This window comes from Toxotes jaculatrix, chromosome 7 (assembly GCF_017976425.1).
Source record: "Toxotes jaculatrix isolate fToxJac2 chromosome 7, fToxJac2.pri, whole genome shotgun sequence".
NCBI classification, from domain to species: domain Eukaryota; kingdom Metazoa; phylum Chordata; class Actinopteri; family Toxotidae; genus Toxotes; species Toxotes jaculatrix.
The window spans coordinates 1,670,531-1,688,786 of NC_054400.1; the positions used below are offsets into that span (position 1 = coordinate 1,670,531).

General features: G+C 44.1%; 1 protein-coding gene and 1 long non-coding RNA gene across 2 annotated transcripts in view; both read right to left on the minus strand.

Annotated features, from left to right (window-relative positions):
- The window catches only part of LOC121184149, a 54,349-nt gene extending 48,051 nt beyond the window's left edge, over window positions 1–6,298 (minus strand). Inside the window, exon 1 of the long non-coding RNA XR_005894270.1 lies at window positions 6,083–6,298. This is a non-coding gene — a long non-coding RNA (uncharacterized LOC121184149). The remainder of the gene's footprint in view (window positions 1–6,082) is intronic.
- Window positions 6,299–9,865: 3,567 nt separating this feature from the next.
- Window positions 9,866–17,636, minus strand: p2rx7 (purinergic receptor P2X, ligand-gated ion channel, 7). Its single transcript, XM_041043259.1, has 13 exons — window positions 17,471–17,636; window positions 16,527–16,674; window positions 16,375–16,446; window positions 16,127–16,199; window positions 15,444–15,540; window positions 15,163–15,243; window positions 14,657–14,792; window positions 13,847–13,983; window positions 13,416–13,506; window positions 12,868–12,933; window positions 12,527–12,631; window positions 12,332–12,439; window positions 9,866–11,925 (listed from the first exon to the last, which is right to left on the minus strand). The coding sequence occupies exons 1-13, from the start codon at window positions 17,590–17,592 to the stop codon at window positions 11,419–11,421; spliced, it is 1,743 nt and encodes a 580-aa protein (XP_040899193.1). The 5' UTR covers window positions 17,593–17,636; the 3' UTR covers window positions 9,866–11,418.
- Window positions 17,637–18,256: the final 620 nt, after the last annotated feature.

Consider the following 18,256-nt stretch of genomic DNA (forward strand, 5'->3'; position numbering starts at 1 on the left):
CCCCTGATGATACTAAACAACTGGAAATGAGGAAACTTCAGTCAGACGTTTATTTCATGTCCAGACCTTTGGCAGAAAAGCACAACAGCTGGGTAGAAAAGTGAAAAGATTATTAAACCAACAACATTATAAAAGCAACCACCCTGAAGGTGCCACCCTGAAGGTGCCACCCTGAAGGTGCCACACCGAGGTCCGTGATGAAAGATGGATTCTCGTTTATACTATTATCTAAATTTTTCTCTTTTGAAGGTAACATATTGTTTCAGAGCTGAAACGATCAGTCGATGAATCAGTTTTTAGGCAGAAAAGCTGAGAATTTTCTGCTTTTCGTCAGTTTCATGTCACACTGAACTTAATATCTGTGAGGTTTGGACTTTCAGTCTGACTAAGATGTGAAACTGGACAAAAAGACTGGACAATAAACCAGTTACTCGTAAACGATAGGGAAAATAATGGTTGGCTGCAGCCCCAAACTGTTTTAGCACAGGTCCCCAAACCTTAATCCGTGGATTCAGTAAATGTTGTTCTGTGGATCAGAACCAGGTTAAGCTGGTTCATTTATTCATCAGTCCTATTGTGGCTGTTTTTCCTCTCATCATTTTCTTCCCTCTCCATCTTCCTCCCCCATGTCTCCACATCTCTCCATCCCTCATCTCCGTGGACCCTCGCTCTGCTCCTCGCAGGAGGCCCCTCCCCCTCCACGTCTCTTAGCCACTAAGCAGCGAGCAGGTCTCCATCTCCACAGAGAACATTCACGCCCACCCACGTGCACACACATACACCGCCCTCCCTGGCAGGCTTCGCTCATGTATGAAGTGTACCCGTGCAAATGCAACGACTGGGCAACACACATACACACACGTGTTCAGAGACACATGTGCACACACACACAACACACACACATCAGAGGAGAATAAAGTGAGGCGATTCTTTTGATTAGGAGAGAACTCCCACAGCTGCCAGCACGTAACGGAAGGAGGGATGGAGGAAAAGATGGAAGAGGGAGGAAGCAAAGGAAAGGAAAGGAGGACATTATTTTCTGTCATCTTGATCTGCAGCACGCGCACACACACACACACACACACACACACACACACACACACACAGAGCTCACCTGCTGCTTGTTAAAAACATCTAAAGGGTCAGTTCACACAAATCACACAGACATATTTTTCGACTCAGTCCTGGTGGAGTCCTCGTCAAGTAGCTGGTTTTGGTTTTATGTTAATGATATTAAATGTATTAAAGTATTGAAAAAAATATATACATTGTGATTTAGTTACAGGCGCCTTTAGCATGATTACACAGCTAAAAAGATCTTTATGCTGCTTTTTTTCATGTCCATTATGAACCATATGAATCCTGCTGTCCTTTGTTCTGTCTTCTGGTCCACAAGCTAAAACACTGACCCAGTCAAGTTTCCAAAATTATAATCACTTTGCAAATGAACTGCGGCACAGTACTTCGTTTGCTTATTGCCACAGCAACACAGAGAAAAACAGATTTTATCTTTTAAATACAAGCTGCATTATACGCTGTGTTACAGTATCAGATTTTAGCTTCACAAGTCGAAGCAGGACAGAAAATAGAAAATACTGAGGGCGGCTTTTAGCTCGTCACACTCTTGGAAATCATCTGGGTCACATCTGGGTCACTAGTAGACAAAGTCAGAGTTTGGACCGGCAGGTCACAATGTTCATATTCTTCCAGAATCCCGAAAATCTTGTGTCTTATTTTGGATTTTTATTTATTCTGTGACTAACTGCTGCTGTAGGATTCTCGTCTGCCCACTGGAAACGCCGAAGCTTGGCCTATCTTTTTTTTTTTTTTTACGATACCATAAATAAAACGCCAAAAACGACAAGTAAAGCACCAGGTTCCGTAACAGCATGCGTCACTGCCAAACTGAGGAGTCTGCTGATTCACCACATCAAACCAAAGCATCTCCTGTGATAAGAGCCGGCCCCCCCAGTCCTTCCAGCCCCCCGAGTCCTTCCAGCCCCTCCACCCCTTCCAGCGCTTCCCGCCCTTCCAGCCTGGCTGTTGGTGGTGAACAGAGACGCCTTTCAGACACTGCTGATTTTTGCAGCAACGTATTGAGCGCTGAGGGGGGTAGGAAGGCCATGGGCCACCATTTTCCAGTCTCCGTTTCTACTTTGATTTTCCATGTCAAGGGTCAGAGGTGCCACATCTGCCCAATGTGTGAGGCCGAACGCTGAGGCGGCTGAACAAGCAGTCAGTTGTCTGGCATCTTATAAGACTTGTTAACACCGTGTTACCACGGTGTTAACAAGTCAACACACCGCTCTGAGTAAACAGCCGGCGGGGAGAGCCACCTTGTGACCAAATGTTTAGAAAGGAGAGCTTGTGATGCCGTGGTTCAAGTCCCAGCAGGCAGGATCTGAAAATCAGGACAGTTACGGCACAGCCCTAAAGTGAAGACTGTTACAGAGCAGCCTGAAGATCTGAGCCTAAATGTTAATGATTTTAATACAGAATTAAAAAGGTATTTAATAAACGTGCAGGGCTGATGGAGAACCACAGCTCCATGTGTCTGAGAGTTAGTCTCTTCTCCGTGCAGCTGGTGTCTGTATTCAGCCAAAGATTGTTTGTGAGCGTGACGCTTCACTCTGTGACACCACTGTTCGATCACCGCCGGACTGTGCGTCTGTGTGGTTCAACACGACTCTTCTCCATCCGGCAGTGAGCGCTTTTCTGACATCAGCTTAAATAAAGGTTACGGGGAGGCGGCGTAGGAGCGAGGACCGGAGGTACCGGACAAAGGTGACCTAATTTTCCCGCCGCTTTTACAACTGAGGTGCAGACAGAAAGGTCAGCGGCACAGCAGGATGAAATGAAGCCAGGCTGCAGAGAGACGCAGATGAATCGTGTCTGTTATCCCGCTGCAGATCTGATATTTGGGCTGTGATTTAATATTAGGCCTGTGAGTGTCGCCCACTGCAAACACAATAACACAATTCAAGGTTTTCCCCTGGCAAACCTGTAGCCTTCACACCATTCACTCAGCGCTACAACGATCAGTGGATTGAAATGAAATGAACGTCCCTCATTCTCTGAATCTTCCATGATTCAAAGTCCAATGAGAGGAAGGATTATTTTAAATAATAATCTATACTGTGGTTAAACCGCGGACCGAGGCGTCTCCGTGGCTCAGCCGCTCAGAGGTGAGTATTTTAAGCGGCCGGCGTAAAACAAACCTTTAGCAGCATCAGAAAACGTGAATCCCAGTTCACAGTTCCACATTCAGATCGCAGATTGTTCCTTCAAAGAAAAATGTGAGTCGTCTTCTACAGTTTGGAATCACGAGGGACGGCGGAGTCAAGAGAATTATGGAAACATACTGAATACGGATCAGTTCTGCTCTACACAGCTTCAGATATGATTCATGTGCTCATACATGAATCATGTTCATGAATTCACTCTCAGGTATCTGTGGCCCATTGATGTGACCCGTGAGCGCTCCGGCTAAAATCGAATTAACCTCAGGCACATGGTTCATTAGGGGAAGGGCCGGCCTGGTGCCACGGGCAATTAGCTTTTACAGAGCGAGTCTGCACGGCCAATACTCCGTCCTCGCTGTGAACAGACGCACAAACACAGGCCACGGACGCACAACACATCATGACAGGAGGATGCAGCTGATTAGTGTCAGAACACTAAAGCTGATCACGTCACGCTGACAGGTGAGAACACTGCCTGTTTGTTTATGTCTCTTTAATCCCTGAACAAACAAACGCCACTGTCACCACTCGTCTTAAAACACCAAACCGAGCACGAGCCAGCATTAAACAAATCATCAGTGTTCTTCGAGTTTCATAAGAGCTTTTTTTTTCTTAATGCTGTTAAAAATGGAAAATCGAACAAATGTCACCCTTAAAAAAGCTTAAAAATCAAAGCGACTGTTGACCGATCCAATTTGTTTGCTGATTAGACGCCAGAAGAGCCAAGAACCAAGAGCTAATGAATGAGCAGCAGTTTACATTCTCTCAGAGGGAGTGGACATATCAACACCTAAAGGTCAGAGGTCATGTGACTGATCAGCTGACTGACGTGGACCAACGGACGGAGCTGCCCTCTGCCCGTCGACCTGCTGCTGTTTCGTGGGAAACAGAAAATCTTTAAATCATACGAGGACGACTCGTCTCAATCAGAAATCCGACACACAGGAAGTTATCACAAACTGCAGCGTGTGACAGAGTCAACAACGGAAAGCGGTCTCCGTGTCCAGTCCCTGAGCGGGTAAAGCAAGGCACTGAGACTCTCAGGGTCGAGGGTTTGATTCCCTGTGGGTCACATGAAGGGACCCACGGAGGGTATTTGATTTAACCACCAACACGTTGACTTTCTGCTCCAGCACAGGGGCCCAGTGTGCTGTAAGCTGCTCAGCCAACCGTCATAATAACTTAATAATCATAATTACATTCCATTGTTTAAATGGAGGGCTGCAGATTAGATGGCTCCCTGTGGGTTAAACACACTTTCCCAAACAGGCGTTTCAGCTAATGGCTCCCTGGAAAGATTCCCACGTTATAATCAGATGCACGACGAAACACACACACACACACACACACACACACACACACACACACACACACACACACACACACACACACACGCACGCAGCTCGCACACAAGCACTAATTTTAGCTTTTAATTAAACTCAGCACCTCCTGAATTCATCTCAGGGCTCAGATTAAGGACGATGCTGCGCGGTGCTAATGGGGGCGAGCGGGAAAACCAGTGCAGCTGGATGTTAGCGTTCTATGGCGCTTCACGGCTTGGAGCGCTGACAGATCGCAGATCAGAAACACCTCAGCCACTTCCCCCCACATGAATGATTTTCTCAATTAGTGAGGCTCAATTGTTCAGCGTGGGGGAAGGTGTGTGTGTGTGTGTGTGTGTGTGTGTGATGGCAGGCCTGTCTGCATACTGAGTGTGTGTTTTTGTGACTTTCTTAGCGAGCGTATAATGATCACGTGCGTCAGCATGTGTTCATAGTGTATGCATGAATGTACAGTGTGTGTTCATGCACGAGCGTACGACACGCCTGTGCTGCACATGTGTGAACAAATCCCCACAAACTGCTCGTGCTTCTGACAAGTGGCCAAACCCGTAACTCTGAAGCTGCCGGTTTAATTCAATGTCAAAGCTTTTCGTTTAAGACTTTTCACCACCTCCAGTTACAGTCCACACATACAGTCGACTCACTGAGGCCCAGGTTCATACATGTCCTCAGTCTGACGACAGCATGACTGAGAAACTGATGAGCGAGTGTTTTTACTGACGTGTGACTGTAACATGGAACGACAGAGGGACACACAGGGAGAAGAGGAGGACAGGAAGTAGGAAGCAGCCTCTGTTAATGAGCATCTAACCTCTATTCATCAGAGCCGCGGTGAACAGGGAGAGAAAGAGAGGAGTGAAATACACGATGAAACAGTGCTGAAGCTGATGAACCCACACAGCCTCCACACAGATGCCTTTCACAGACGATTCAAATACACAACGATTTCTGCTGCTTTTAAACACAACTTGCGTCTTTTTGTTTGTTTTTAAAGCAACACGGAGAGACTGATCCCGTTAATGCACCAAACATAAATCATCTGCCTACAATCACATGTTAGGTAATAAAAAGCCAAAGAAACACAACAACAACAACAACAACAACAACAACAACAACAACAACAAAAACATTCAACAATCATAATAATCATTTTAAAGAGCATCAATAAGCCTCTGAGTGTCACACAACAGGGATGATACCAGCGTCTCATGTAAATCCCACACATGGAAGAACACGAAGAGGAGCACGCTGACTAATCACGTGATTTCACCTGAACAGATTTGTGTCTACGCCAGGACTTAGACGGTGTCAGTCCCCCTCAGATGAAGCAGGCCGCTGTCTCTCAGTGGACAAACAGTTAATGAACTTTAAACAAACACAACAAACTGACATGGGGACTGTGTTTAAAAAAAAAAAAAAACGGAGCCACGGTGGAAACTGACCCGTAACCATCACACGCACAGCTCGAATCACATCCGCAACATGACACACACTCACCCCGAAGTTAGTCCGGTCCTCCGATCCTCTGCGTGAAGCTCAGACTCCGGATTAACGTCCTTTAGTTCCTCCGTTCGTCCGGTTTGATAAAGAAGCTGCTGTTTGTTTGTCTCGTCTCTGTTTCCAACGCTTCCCGTTTTGTTTGTGTTGTTTTTTTCACCGGAGTCTCGTTAAACACTCGGCTCACCTGCCGTGACACCTGCGTCAGAGGAGGACTCGCCTGCCCCCGGATGACCTTTAACCTTTGACCTTTGGCCAAGCGGAATTAATCCACATTAATCCGCATTTTTTTTTATGCGTTATATTTTCAGAGGGAAATATTTTACTTTCTACTCAGTTCTTTAACTTCTACACTCACTTTACAAATTTACATTTTTACAAACAAAACATATGAAGAGTTTATTAAAAAATTAAACCACAGTTTAAATGAAAAGTCAGCTGACACAAAAGTAACTGGAAACGTTTTGAAATAATTTTGTCTTTGGTACATGACAGTAAACTGCCATGTAAACTTAATAACATCAGTGATATGAGCTGAGACGATAAATATCAATAGCATAAGGACCACTGTGATAATGATTTGACCTGGGAGATCGTCCATGCAGTGTTCTGTATGTTAATGAATATCAGGAGCACAGTTACTCCTGTTTCTGTTGAACACACACTCATATGAAGATCATGAACTTTGCCCTGTTCTTTTCATTCTGGAGCTCTGGGTGGTTTCCAGCGTTAAACATCTCTCTCCCCGTGTTTCCTGTCTCGCTACACTTTTTCTCAGCTGATTCATTAAAGACTTATTCTGCTAAATTATTCAGAAAAAAAAACTGAAGGGAACAAACTGCCGACTCGTCTGTTTTTACTCTATTATCCAGTCCATTAAATGGCTGAGTAAACAAAGCTACACAGAGCTGATTGTCCACACTGAGTGGACCTTCTAAACCTTTATTCTTCACCATGTTTATGTCCCAGTCTTGTCCAGCTGATGTATATTATTTCATCGCACATTATTTGATGGATTTGGTGAATTGTTATGTCTCTGTATTTTACCAAATGATAACAGATAAATTTGTGATGGAGGATCCACAGGGATTCCTCCGACCTTCTGTTTCACCCAAAATCAACTTTTCAGGAACACGGAGTGAAAATAAATGTTGTTTTTTTTTATTATTTTACATTTGTCTTTTCTAATAGTTTCACTGATCCACTCCTGCTTACACTGATATACTGTTGTTTGTATTCATGGGGTTGATGTGTGTCTGTCTCCAGTGTGTTGACTTTGGAACACGAGTCCAGCCCTGAATATTTGACCTAGGGGGATTATGATTTTTTTTCTTTAGAGGACAAAGAGGAAAAATTGCTGGTATGTTGCCTTTAATTTTATCAGCAGTGTCACATTTCATGGGTTTTAGACTGAGTGGATTGTGAGTACAAGTCAAACAGGGACAGGAGGACACTGAGACAAACAAATAACTGAACCATCGCAGTACAAGAGAGCAAGAGTGAAACTCCTGTAGTCTGCTGTGGTGGCTTTTAGTTCTGTGTGGATCTGGTTTGCAGTGGGACTGAAGATCCCATCAGGCTGCAAAATAAATCTGAAGTTGCACGAGGTGATCAACAACAACATTAACTAAATTATGTTTCTCTCTTCTGGCTTCTCGGAAATTCTTACTTTTATTTGTACTGAGAAATAATCAGTATGTTTAATTTTCTATCACTATTCAGATGAAACCATGTGAGAAGGTAAAATCCCTCTGCTCAGGGTCACAGGTCAAACCTCTGCATCAGTGGCCATGTTTGAGTCACTCACCTCCTGTGCCTCTGATCTTCCCCTTTGTGGGTTTAAACTCAACCAATGAGATTTTTTTCCGCCTCAGGGAAACGTTTGTACTAAAACTTCCGTCGGTTCTGAGCAACCACACAACAGTGCAGACAATGTAAACACTGTTTGACTCCTGAGGCTCACATGTGTGTTTGTGATAAACATGTTCAGTCCGTTGAGGGCGATATACACTTTTATTGTGCTGTAGGTGCACTGACTGATCTATCCATCCATCCGTTTAATCTGTTACTGTACTGTGTCCATCCTCCATCCATCTGCAAATCCATGCATCCATTAACCCATCTGCCAGCGTGCATCACATCATCCATTCACCTCCACTTCCATCACATCATCCATCCACGATGACCTTCGCCCCACTCACACTCCAGTCTGCAGGTTTACACCGTCACCGCGCTGAATCAGAGAACACAGCGGGAAATGAGTTTGGTTTAGCTGTGCAGACTCTGTGAAAACATACTGTCAAAACACAACTCACAGGTTCTTACAATACATTTCTTCATGGAGAATACAGGCTAATCTAATTTACCGGAAACCAACCCCCATACACTAATTCTTCATTCCAGGCCATTTTGAAAATGAAATAAAATTAAGTGGAATTACTGCCCCATGGTTTTCAAGATTCAATTCACATCCATGTCCATCCAGACTCATTTAATACGTGTAGTGAAAAAGGAATTAAATAATAAAAGGTATTAAGTGTATGTTTTTGGCCCTGTATTGATCATATAACATGTGCTATAGAGATATAGAAATAAAACCGATTTGACTTGACTTTGTTTAGCTTTGTAGTTTTTCTTCTTCTGTGTGTCACTGAAGGAAACAAAGAACAGGGTCAAACTCCTTGTGTATTCATGTTTGGTCAGTGAAGCTGATTCTGATTGAACACAAAGTTGTAGAAGTGACGCAGCTGCAAAGAAGCTAACAATCCTCAAACGTGGATGATTTACAGAGTCGCACAGTGTCGAGCCCCAGATAAGTGCCACCGATTCAGTGTCTGACCAAATGTGGAATCTGGTCACAGTCTCCCCTCGTGGGTAGAAACGTTTTTGTAGAACATTACAGCTTCATCATTTATCCATTTGCATGAAATTTTGTCATAATTAGCGAATGAAAATCTTGAGTAATAGCCAAAAATGTGTTTTGTGAGGTCACAGTAACTTTGACCTTTGACCTCTGACCACAAAATTGTGAGTCCAAGTGAACGTTTTTGCCAGACTCAAAGAAGTGACCACGAGGAATCCCTGAGTGTTCATGAGAATGGGAAGTACGGACGGACCACCAGTAGTTCCTGTTCAAACTCCGGAGAACAAAAGCAGCAGTGAGGGCTGAGTGGATGAGTAATGGGAGGAAAGAGGGATGTCTGCTGCTGAAAGTCGTCGTGAGCTATTTCAGGCCGGGAGTTGTTTAACAAAGAGCCCTTATTTTGTCAAATGGCCCTTTTATAAAAACAATGGTCGAGGTCTGGAGCCAGAGTTCAGAAAGTGAAAGGTTGAAAGTGCTTGTAAATGTCAAACAGGCCACCTGAAGAATGGCCTCGGGCGCTAACAGCTAATATTACTCCAACTGTGCTGGATCTGACAGAGGAAGTGTTGGAATGGGTGAAGGCTGATGGGTCGGACTATTTGTTAAAAGTTGAACTGGATTTTTATGTAAAATATATTAAACTTTTTGGAACAAATCAAATGGTGGAGCTGCAATAAAAATCATTTCTACATCAACCAACTGCAGATTTGAGCAAATTCCCAAAATTTCAGCAGGAAATTTTGTATTTTTTACTCCAGTACATTTATCTGGTTGCTGCTTCCAGCTTGGAATTTCCACTGTCTGGATACGACAGAAAGGTGTGTTTGGAGAAGAAAACGAACACCTGGCTAACTGTTAAACATGGCATCTATATCAGGACCTCAAAATCCACCATGAACCACTTCAAGAAACATAAAAAAAGCGCTGTGTGAGCAGGACAGAGCAACAAATCAAAATTCAGGAAATAGCATGCATCAGTGCATTAACGCGTGAAGAAAGCCAGTAATTATTTCTTTTCACTTCAAAAATCAATTTCTCCATGAATTCATCCTGCGGCGTCCAAACTTCCAAACAGAGCTGAAGACTGATCGCTGTGGGATTCTTAAAATGGGCTGAGGATGAGGATGAGCACCAGTCTAAAGCTGAGCTGGACACACCTGCCAGGTGTCTCAGTGTACCTTCACCTGAAGGGAAACCTACACTAAAAGCAGGAGGCTGGAACGAAGTCCTGCATCAACCAGCCCAGAGGAATCATTCAGACACGTTTTGATTCTGTGGTACGCAGGGAAAATAACCATGTTGTTGTATAATATGTTTTATGTTCTGGACCATAAAGCAGCTCAGCACAGACCAGTTCCCCCGGGACTCTGCTTTATTAGAGAATAAACGTATAAAATCCTAATTTGTCTGATTTGGGTTTGTCTCGCTATTCAGATCATTTTGTGAGGAAGTGTAACAGAGGTGAGCCGTTTCATATACAGCAGGGATTATGGGTAACCTACGACCACCTCGTCCTGCTGTCACACTGAAACCATGTCCTGACGTGATGAATGAAGCTTCTTATCTTTGCTGGAGACGTACGTACTTATTTTGGACCGTTAGCTGTGTTTTCTCTTCTCTCAGCCAGAGCAGCTGCTCCATCTCTCTGAAGCTGCCTATAATCCCCGAAACTGAGGCTCTGGCACCAGCTCACACCAAACACCACCCAATGGAGTTCACCCCCATTCATCATCTATTAGAAACAAGTAAACAGCGTGCGCACGGCCTGATGGGAGAGACGACACAAAGCAGATCCACTGAACAGTGAGAAAAGATTTAAAGAAATACTTCAACATTTTGGTAAACAGGCTGACTGGCTTTCTTAGGTGAGAAGACTGACTCCACTTTCATGTCTGTATCGTAAATATTAAGAAACAGGCAACAGTTGGTTAGTTTAGCTTAGCATAAAGCTGGAGACAGGCGCAAACAGTTAGCACCTCTAAAGCTCAATAACTTACATCTTATATTTCATTTGTTCAGTCGGCACAAAAGGTGGTTTGAAACAAATGCTGCCTTTCTGACAGTCTGCATGTTCTCCATGTTTCCATATGATGTGACGGATGTGAGCACATTCCTGCCAGGTGAAATTCTTTGTCTGAGAATGTCAGCGATGTTAAAAATGATATTTCTGCCCTATAAAGGCAAAAAAAAGCTGCTTAAAGGCAGTGAAAGTGAGAAAAGAAAAGCTTGACAGATGTTTTTACTGAGCAGCCAAACGACCTGACGGAGGATCTTGGAAAATGCAGAGATTTATCCTTTCATCCTGCTTCTGACCGAACGCAAGCTGACAACAACTGACTAACGGTTCATTCTGCACCCAAGTGAGTGAAGTTATTGCATTTTTTATTTTGTGAGGAAGGTCCACCATAAAAAAAAGCTGTTAGTAGGTCAGTCAGCGGGGGAGTCCCTGCTCTGTGAGATGGGAACACTCCTCTCACAGCTCTCCGTTAGCACAGGCCTGCAGGGACACCATCCTGGCAGGTCTGAAGCCGCTGTACTGTCCGTCCGGGCTCGGGTACTCCCGCCTGATCCTCCACACGCAGCAGCTGGGGATGGCAGGGTGGGCAACGTCAGGTGGCTCTCCAAATCTCCAGCTGATGTACTGCCTGTAGGCGCAGTGGCGCAGGGCGCTGGTCTGGCCTCGGTCAGCGGGCGTAGACAGAGGGTCCCGGTACAGAAGGACAGCCTCCAGCAGGGAGCGACGTAACACCAGCTCCTCAAACAGAGGAGACGAGGTGATGCAGGCGCCGTCGCTCCACCTGCAGCACAGCTCCTCCTGCGGGAGAGAGGAGGGAGTGCAGCAGTCACACTTACACCAGGCTGGACGACGGGGCCTGGGCTTTGCGTCGGCTTTATGGTCGAGGAGAGGCTGAGCATCACGATCCACAGCTACACCCGGCTGTAGCAGACAGAGGACGGCTCTCAGGTGTCCTGCATCATCCTGTCGGGACAAGAATATATCACTGAAATCAACGTATCTACCAAAGCATCTGGTTGTGTTTTTATTTTTCTGAGTGTTGAGATACGATAACTGTCTCCGAGAATTCTGCCTCAACCACAACATCATGGAGGTGAATGAAATTTCTAACAACCTGCGTGAATATATGACACTAGAGGGAAGAAAACACAGAACCGTGCGAATGTTTCAGGCTCTTCAGGTATTTAGATTCTTCTCCATCATCAGTCCCAACATGAGGAGTCTACAAGAGGACAGAGCTGAATCTGCAGAACTACAATAACAGATTCAGTTTTCAGATTAAGTTAGTAGAAATTCATTTCTCCTCCACATTATTTTGCTGGATCTAACTAATCGGATTTTCCTTGGACCCTCTCTGCAGCAGCTTTACCTTACGCGGCTGCACAGACATTGGTTTGACGTCTTGTAAACTTTTCTTCTGTGATCTCTTCAACAGTCGAATGTTGTTCTCGTCAACGTAGGACACACAGAGGACGCACTGCAACACACAGTCTCACCGTCAGACATCAGAACAGCTTCAGTTCACACAGCATCACATCGTTAGTCAAATCAAACCATTCATCACCTTGTCTTTGTCTTGGACAGACTCCACTTTCTTCTCTGAGTAGTTTTGTCCGACCTCTGCAGAGTAACAGCTTGTGCCAATCAGCCAGTCCAGCAGCACGGTCGTCTGGGGGAAAAGACGCACACAGTGTTTGGCGTGAGACGGTCAGTCTCGTGTCCACAGCAGCGCACACTTCATCCACAGGAGGCTCCACTCATCCCAAACAATCAGAGCTCAAGCATCCCAAGATGCAGATCCTCTAACGGCCACTAGATGCTGTCTCCAGGGAAACACTGAGTGTGCTGCTGTGAACAGGAAAGGCTGCATCCTGTGTGTGTGTGTGTGTGTGTGTGTCCTCTCACCAGAGCGTAGTACGACAGCGTGGATCCGATGTAGATGATGAGCTGAATGAAGCTGAACTTTCCCGCCTGGAAAACACATCAGACCATCGCATGTTTTTCATTTTCCCATTTCTCCTCCAGAGTCTGAGCCACAGTGACAGAAGTTACTCAGGGTGAAGACGGCTACGTGTGATTTTATTTTATTAATCAGATATGGTGTCCTGGATGATTTCATTCAATCTCAACATAAAAATGTCCAGACACGCCCACAGACACTGCATGAGTTTAAAAAAGCCCTTGTTGGTCAAAATAGAAGATATAGGGTTTTAAAATATTTATATTTTTATAATACAACATTTCCAACATTTTATTCATATTTTTTGATAATATATTCAGATCCTCCCAGGCATTACTAGAAAACTCAAAAACAAACTAATGAACAATATACAAGTGAAGCTGCACAGGAAAATAAGTAACAGAGAATCTTTGATTAACGTAAATATATAAATAAAAATCAAACCCCTGAAACTAAAAGAGAGAAGGAGGAAAAACAAATGAACTGCACTCACCTGTCCGAACACCATGACGTCAAACCTGATCCCGAATGCTTTGTACAGCGTTCGCTCCTCCACTCCGTTCACTGTGTTGTACTTTGCATACCTGATCAGAGGACAGTACATATGAAAAAAAAAAAAAAACCAGTGCAGCACACGGCTTCACGTGCTTCAGTTTGTTCTGATGGAATGAACTTCCATCAGATCTGGGGAAGCATTAAACTTATTTTTGTGTAAATTCATGGACAAAGACACAGAAACATTTTAATGCACTGACTCTAAAGTTTCCAGCACAAACTGTTGGGTTTTGGAAATTCTGGTCTAAATATATCAAGTTCTCATGATGGTCATGAAAATCCTGGATATTAAAATAGTTAATAAAAGTGTGAGAAATAAGTATGTGAACATTTTGAACTTGACCTTTGACCCCAGTGACCCTTGCTGACCTGAAGTTGAGGCCGGGGTACAGCGTCCTGTTGCTCTCCTTCTCATCCAGCCGTCTGAAGGAGTATCTGGGCAGGCAGTGCTGCATGATGTGGTCCAGGTTACAGTCCCATTTGATGAGGATGCCAATGACGCCCCCCTGTGGTCATCAGTGGAAATGGATTATATGGACTTGGGTGAGGTAAATGTTTAACACCACACAGTTTTCCAAACACCCATGGTTCCACATTCAATGTTTGCTTTCTGGATGTTGTCTTTGACAGTGGTGGAAAGGAAGAAAGTACATTTATTCAACTTTGTACTTCAGTCAACTTGTACTTTTCTTTTTCTACAAAAATACTTTTCAATTTTTTACTCCACAACATCTATGGGAAAAGAAACAGCTCAAAGATTTGTTAGGAACAAGTTTATTCTTAATATTTACAGTTACACCGACTCTGACTCAACTTCCATCCGCACAAACTGAAGAAACTTCCCTTTTTTCTCCTGTTTCGTTTCCACTTGATCAAAAAAAGACAGTGGGTGAAAAGAACTGGTCTGGTCTCATAATGACGAGATTTCAAAAAAGTGTCTGAAGCACAAAGGTCATAGTAAAAAGTAGTGATTTGTTCAGAGACTTCCTGACTCTGAACAAATCACTGTGTCTCCAGCTTCAGACCTCTGGAGCTCTCTCAGCTTTAAGAGACTTTTCAACTCAAAATACGTTTAATGAATCAAGTGAAGGATTTTTACTTGAATTTTTCACTTAAGTCCAAATTTTAGAAAAATGAATTCAGCCTTCACAGCAGAATCATCAGAGCATGTGGTCCCACCTCTATCGCCATTTCAGAAAACTTTTCCCCGGCCTCTCGAACCACGTCTCCCAGTCTGAAGATCGGACACAGCGAGTCGTTTCCTCTCTGACAGCTCCTCAGGTAGGCGTCGTTCATCTTTGGGAGGATGTTCCTTCTGTAAAACAGACTCGCAGAGAGTCAGGGTGAAGAGAAGTGCTGGGGTCCGTCTGCCTGAAGGAGCTGCAGCCACTTAAAGCTTTTTGTTTGTGTTTAGTGGAAAAAGAAAAAAAGATAAATACATGCAATCGAGTTTCCTGACAGGACGACTGGCGTGTTTTATCCAACTTTTTTTTAAATTCTATAACTGTAATATGAATTGCAAAACAAGACAACACAAAAAAATAAAGTGATGGTTTAAGAAATCACAGTGAAATTCAAGTTTTGCATTTTTGCCTGAAAAATCAGCTGTCAATCAGTTTTCTGTCGATCGACTAATCAATTAATCGATCGCCGCTGCTCTACCTTCAATCATGAAATATTCTCACCGGATGAAGTTGAATGCAGGGAATCTGATGTTGTTTTTGATGAGCACTGTGAAGTTCTCGGCTGCTGCCAGCAGAGCAGGCCTGCATCACAGGAAATTCTACTCATTAGACACCAGAGACAACAACTCTGCAACCACAGCAGCTGCACAGTGAGGACACAACGATCATCACACAGTAGGTTAGCATACTAACAAGTGCTGACATGCTAACGCACCTGCATTTGGGATGATACTATGCTAACATTAACATGTAGGAGCTGACCGCTGGATAAAATCATTTACCTCGGAGGTTTTGTATTGGTTTCTATCGGACACCACGCAGACACCTCACAGGTTTTCTTCATCACATCAAACCTCACGCATGATCCTGTCTGAATACCTGCAGAGGACACACACACACACACACACACACACACACACACACACACACACACACACACACACACACACACACACACACACACACACACACACTCCTGTAAACTTGACTGATTCTGTCCAAACAGCGTGTGAAGAGTCACAGGTTGGATTTTTGCTGTGACTCAAATCTGTAATTTAGCAAAGAGCTGAGAACTCCTGCTGCCTGAGGTTAAACCTGCAACACATCAGTGATGAATTCCTCTGCTTCTTATGGAAGCAGGTGTCAGATGGTGACAAGCACAAACAGCCAGTTTAACACCTTTATTTTCTGAGAAGCTGCAGCTTCACCCTGTTTGTTCTAATTATTATGGTGTATTCTGGACTGTGACAGAAACTTTGTGTGGGGCTGAGCCAAAATAAACTACTCTGTATTTGTCAGTACTTCATTGCTGGTTTTGGTCGTCTCACAGGATTTGAAGAAATATCAACGAAACGCCTTTAAAATCCATGTAACTGAATCATCCAGTTTTTGCTAAAGGTGCTAACGGCTGCTTCTGAGTCCTAAACCAGGTCTACTACTTAAAAAAAAAAAAAAGTCACTGTACCATGGCTCTGCTGGTCCCAGGCTCCTTTCTCACAGTCCTTATCAGTCCGACACAGTCTCCCATTATGGGGAACCTGGAATACAAAGACTGCTACAAGATAAGAAAGGTTTGCCAACTTTCTTGATGAACTGCTGAAGAGCTGATGGTCTTTGTTAACATTACATTACTTTAGCTACCAAAAATAAGATGAATAGCTCTGATAATAACATTAATATTGATGATAATAATAATATTAATGAAAAAAGCACCTCTGCACATTTTCCCTGCGTCTGATTCTTTGTCACAATGACATTGGTCACCACAAAGAAGGAGTTTTTGTCCTAAAAAGAAAAAAAAACTTTTTATTCTTTAAATTCTCTTCTTCAATAAACACAAATAACCTTCACAACCCAGCTCCCACCTGTGAGGGCCCACTGTAGTCCACTACGTCCCAGACCACGTCCCCAACACCGGGCAGCTGGGTCTGAGCCACACCCTTCACCTTGGTGGTGACTGAACTCACCACCAGGTCAAACTCCTGGTACTTTCTGTTCCACAGCATCATGATGCTGCAAAATAAAAAACAACAAAACAAAACAAACTGTTTAAAGGAGCAGTGTGAAGGATTTAGTGAAGTTCACTGACCTGTGTTACTACGTTTTAAAGAAGTGAGCATTTACCAGGCGACAGCTAAAGAAAAACACCATTAAGTTGCATGATGGGAAATTAAGGATCCAGTTTTTTTTCTACAGTAGCTTGTTTGTTTTTGTCTTGTTGCACTGGTTTGTTGTTGTTGGTTTTTGTCTTGTTGCACTGGTTTGTTGTTATTTGTTTTTGTCTTGTTGCACTGGTTTGTTGTTTGTTGTTGTCTTGCCAACCTGCAGTTTGTTTAAATGTTTGTTATAAAACACAGATACACACACACCATCTGAGCTGCAGTGTCAGGTTGTATACAAATAAAATACTTCACCCACAGACTCTGTGAGGGGCTCACAGTGTTTTATAGAACTCGTACTATACTAGAACTATATGAGAAAACCAGCGATGATTGAAAATGCAGAAGTAACTGAGTTTGTTGGCGGTTCCTAAACAATTCTAACATTTGTTAAAATAAAACGCAGATTTTTGTGTTACACAAACATATGATGCGGTTCCGTTTCATCCAAACGTTAACAAGCAGCTGTTTAAAGGCTTCAGTCAGTGTTTTCACGGCCGGTTCTTCTCCGGTGATCCATCTCCGCCGGGAGTGACGCGGCTTGGAGCGGTACCGGGGACTGAGGCCGGTGCATAATTAGGAAGTGGCGCCGGAGTGCGCAGCCGCGCTCCGGGCATGTGGCGGACACACGCGGGCTGAAGTTCACTCACCAGATAAACAGCAGAATGGCTCCGTTCAGGCTCCACTTCAGAGAGCCGAGCCGGACGCTCTGGATCCGGACCAGCTTGTTGGTCTCGTACTGGCACAGACCGAGCAGACAGGAGCGCGGCATGGCGGCGGAGCAGCTCCCGTTCGGACGGAGGCGTTTCTGCAGAGGAGGAATCTCTGACTCATTTCTTCACTCTTCTTCCTGTTCGGACGGTCACATGCTCAGATTCCTGCAGCTGCTCTCACTTCAGCATCATCAGCTGCAGCGCACAAGTACACGGACAGCAGTGTCAACAAAGTAAAGACTCTGCATTCAGAACCTGGCCCGAGTATAAGTACCTGAGTATTATCAGCCAAATGTACTTAGAGTACGAGAAGTACAAGTACTGGCTCTGCAGAAACCTGGCATTTTATAAATTAACTTAAATCTGATGCATCAATGCTTCAGCTGTATTTTCCTGATGTAGCTGCTCCGGGTGGAGCTGGTTTTACCTGCTTCAGACAGTTAGGGAGTTCAGACCAGTGGTTCCCAGCCGAGGGGACCTGAGTGGTCCTCAGATGAAACTTGGGCTTTTGGAAAATGTGATGAGTATTTTTATTTAGTAATTTTCATTAATTGTTTGTTGCACAGACCAAATAGTTAAATGGCAGTGAAAACAACTGTCAGCTCACTGATTAACCTGACCAGGACCTGGATAAGGAGCGGTCGTCTGAATCTGAAGCACCTGAATCTGTGGGACAACGATCAGTTCAGAGACTCGCCCTGAAAAGGATTTCGTCAGCGTGTC

Excerpts from the sequence above, each read along its gene's own strand:
- p2rx7 (XM_041043259.1), bottom strand. The coding sequence starts at position 17,592 with ATGCCGCGCTCCTGTCTGCTCGGTCTGTGCCAGTACGAGACCAACAAG. Across the intron at positions 12,934-13,415 it reads ACGTCATGGTGTTCGGACAG|GCGGGAAAGTTCAGCTTCAT; the intron begins GTGAGTGCAGTT and ends TGTGTTTTCCAG. Across the intron at positions 12,440-12,526 it reads CTGTCCAAGACAAAGACAAG|TGCGTCCTCTGTGTGTCCTA; the intron begins GTGATGAATGGT and ends TGTGTGTTGCAG.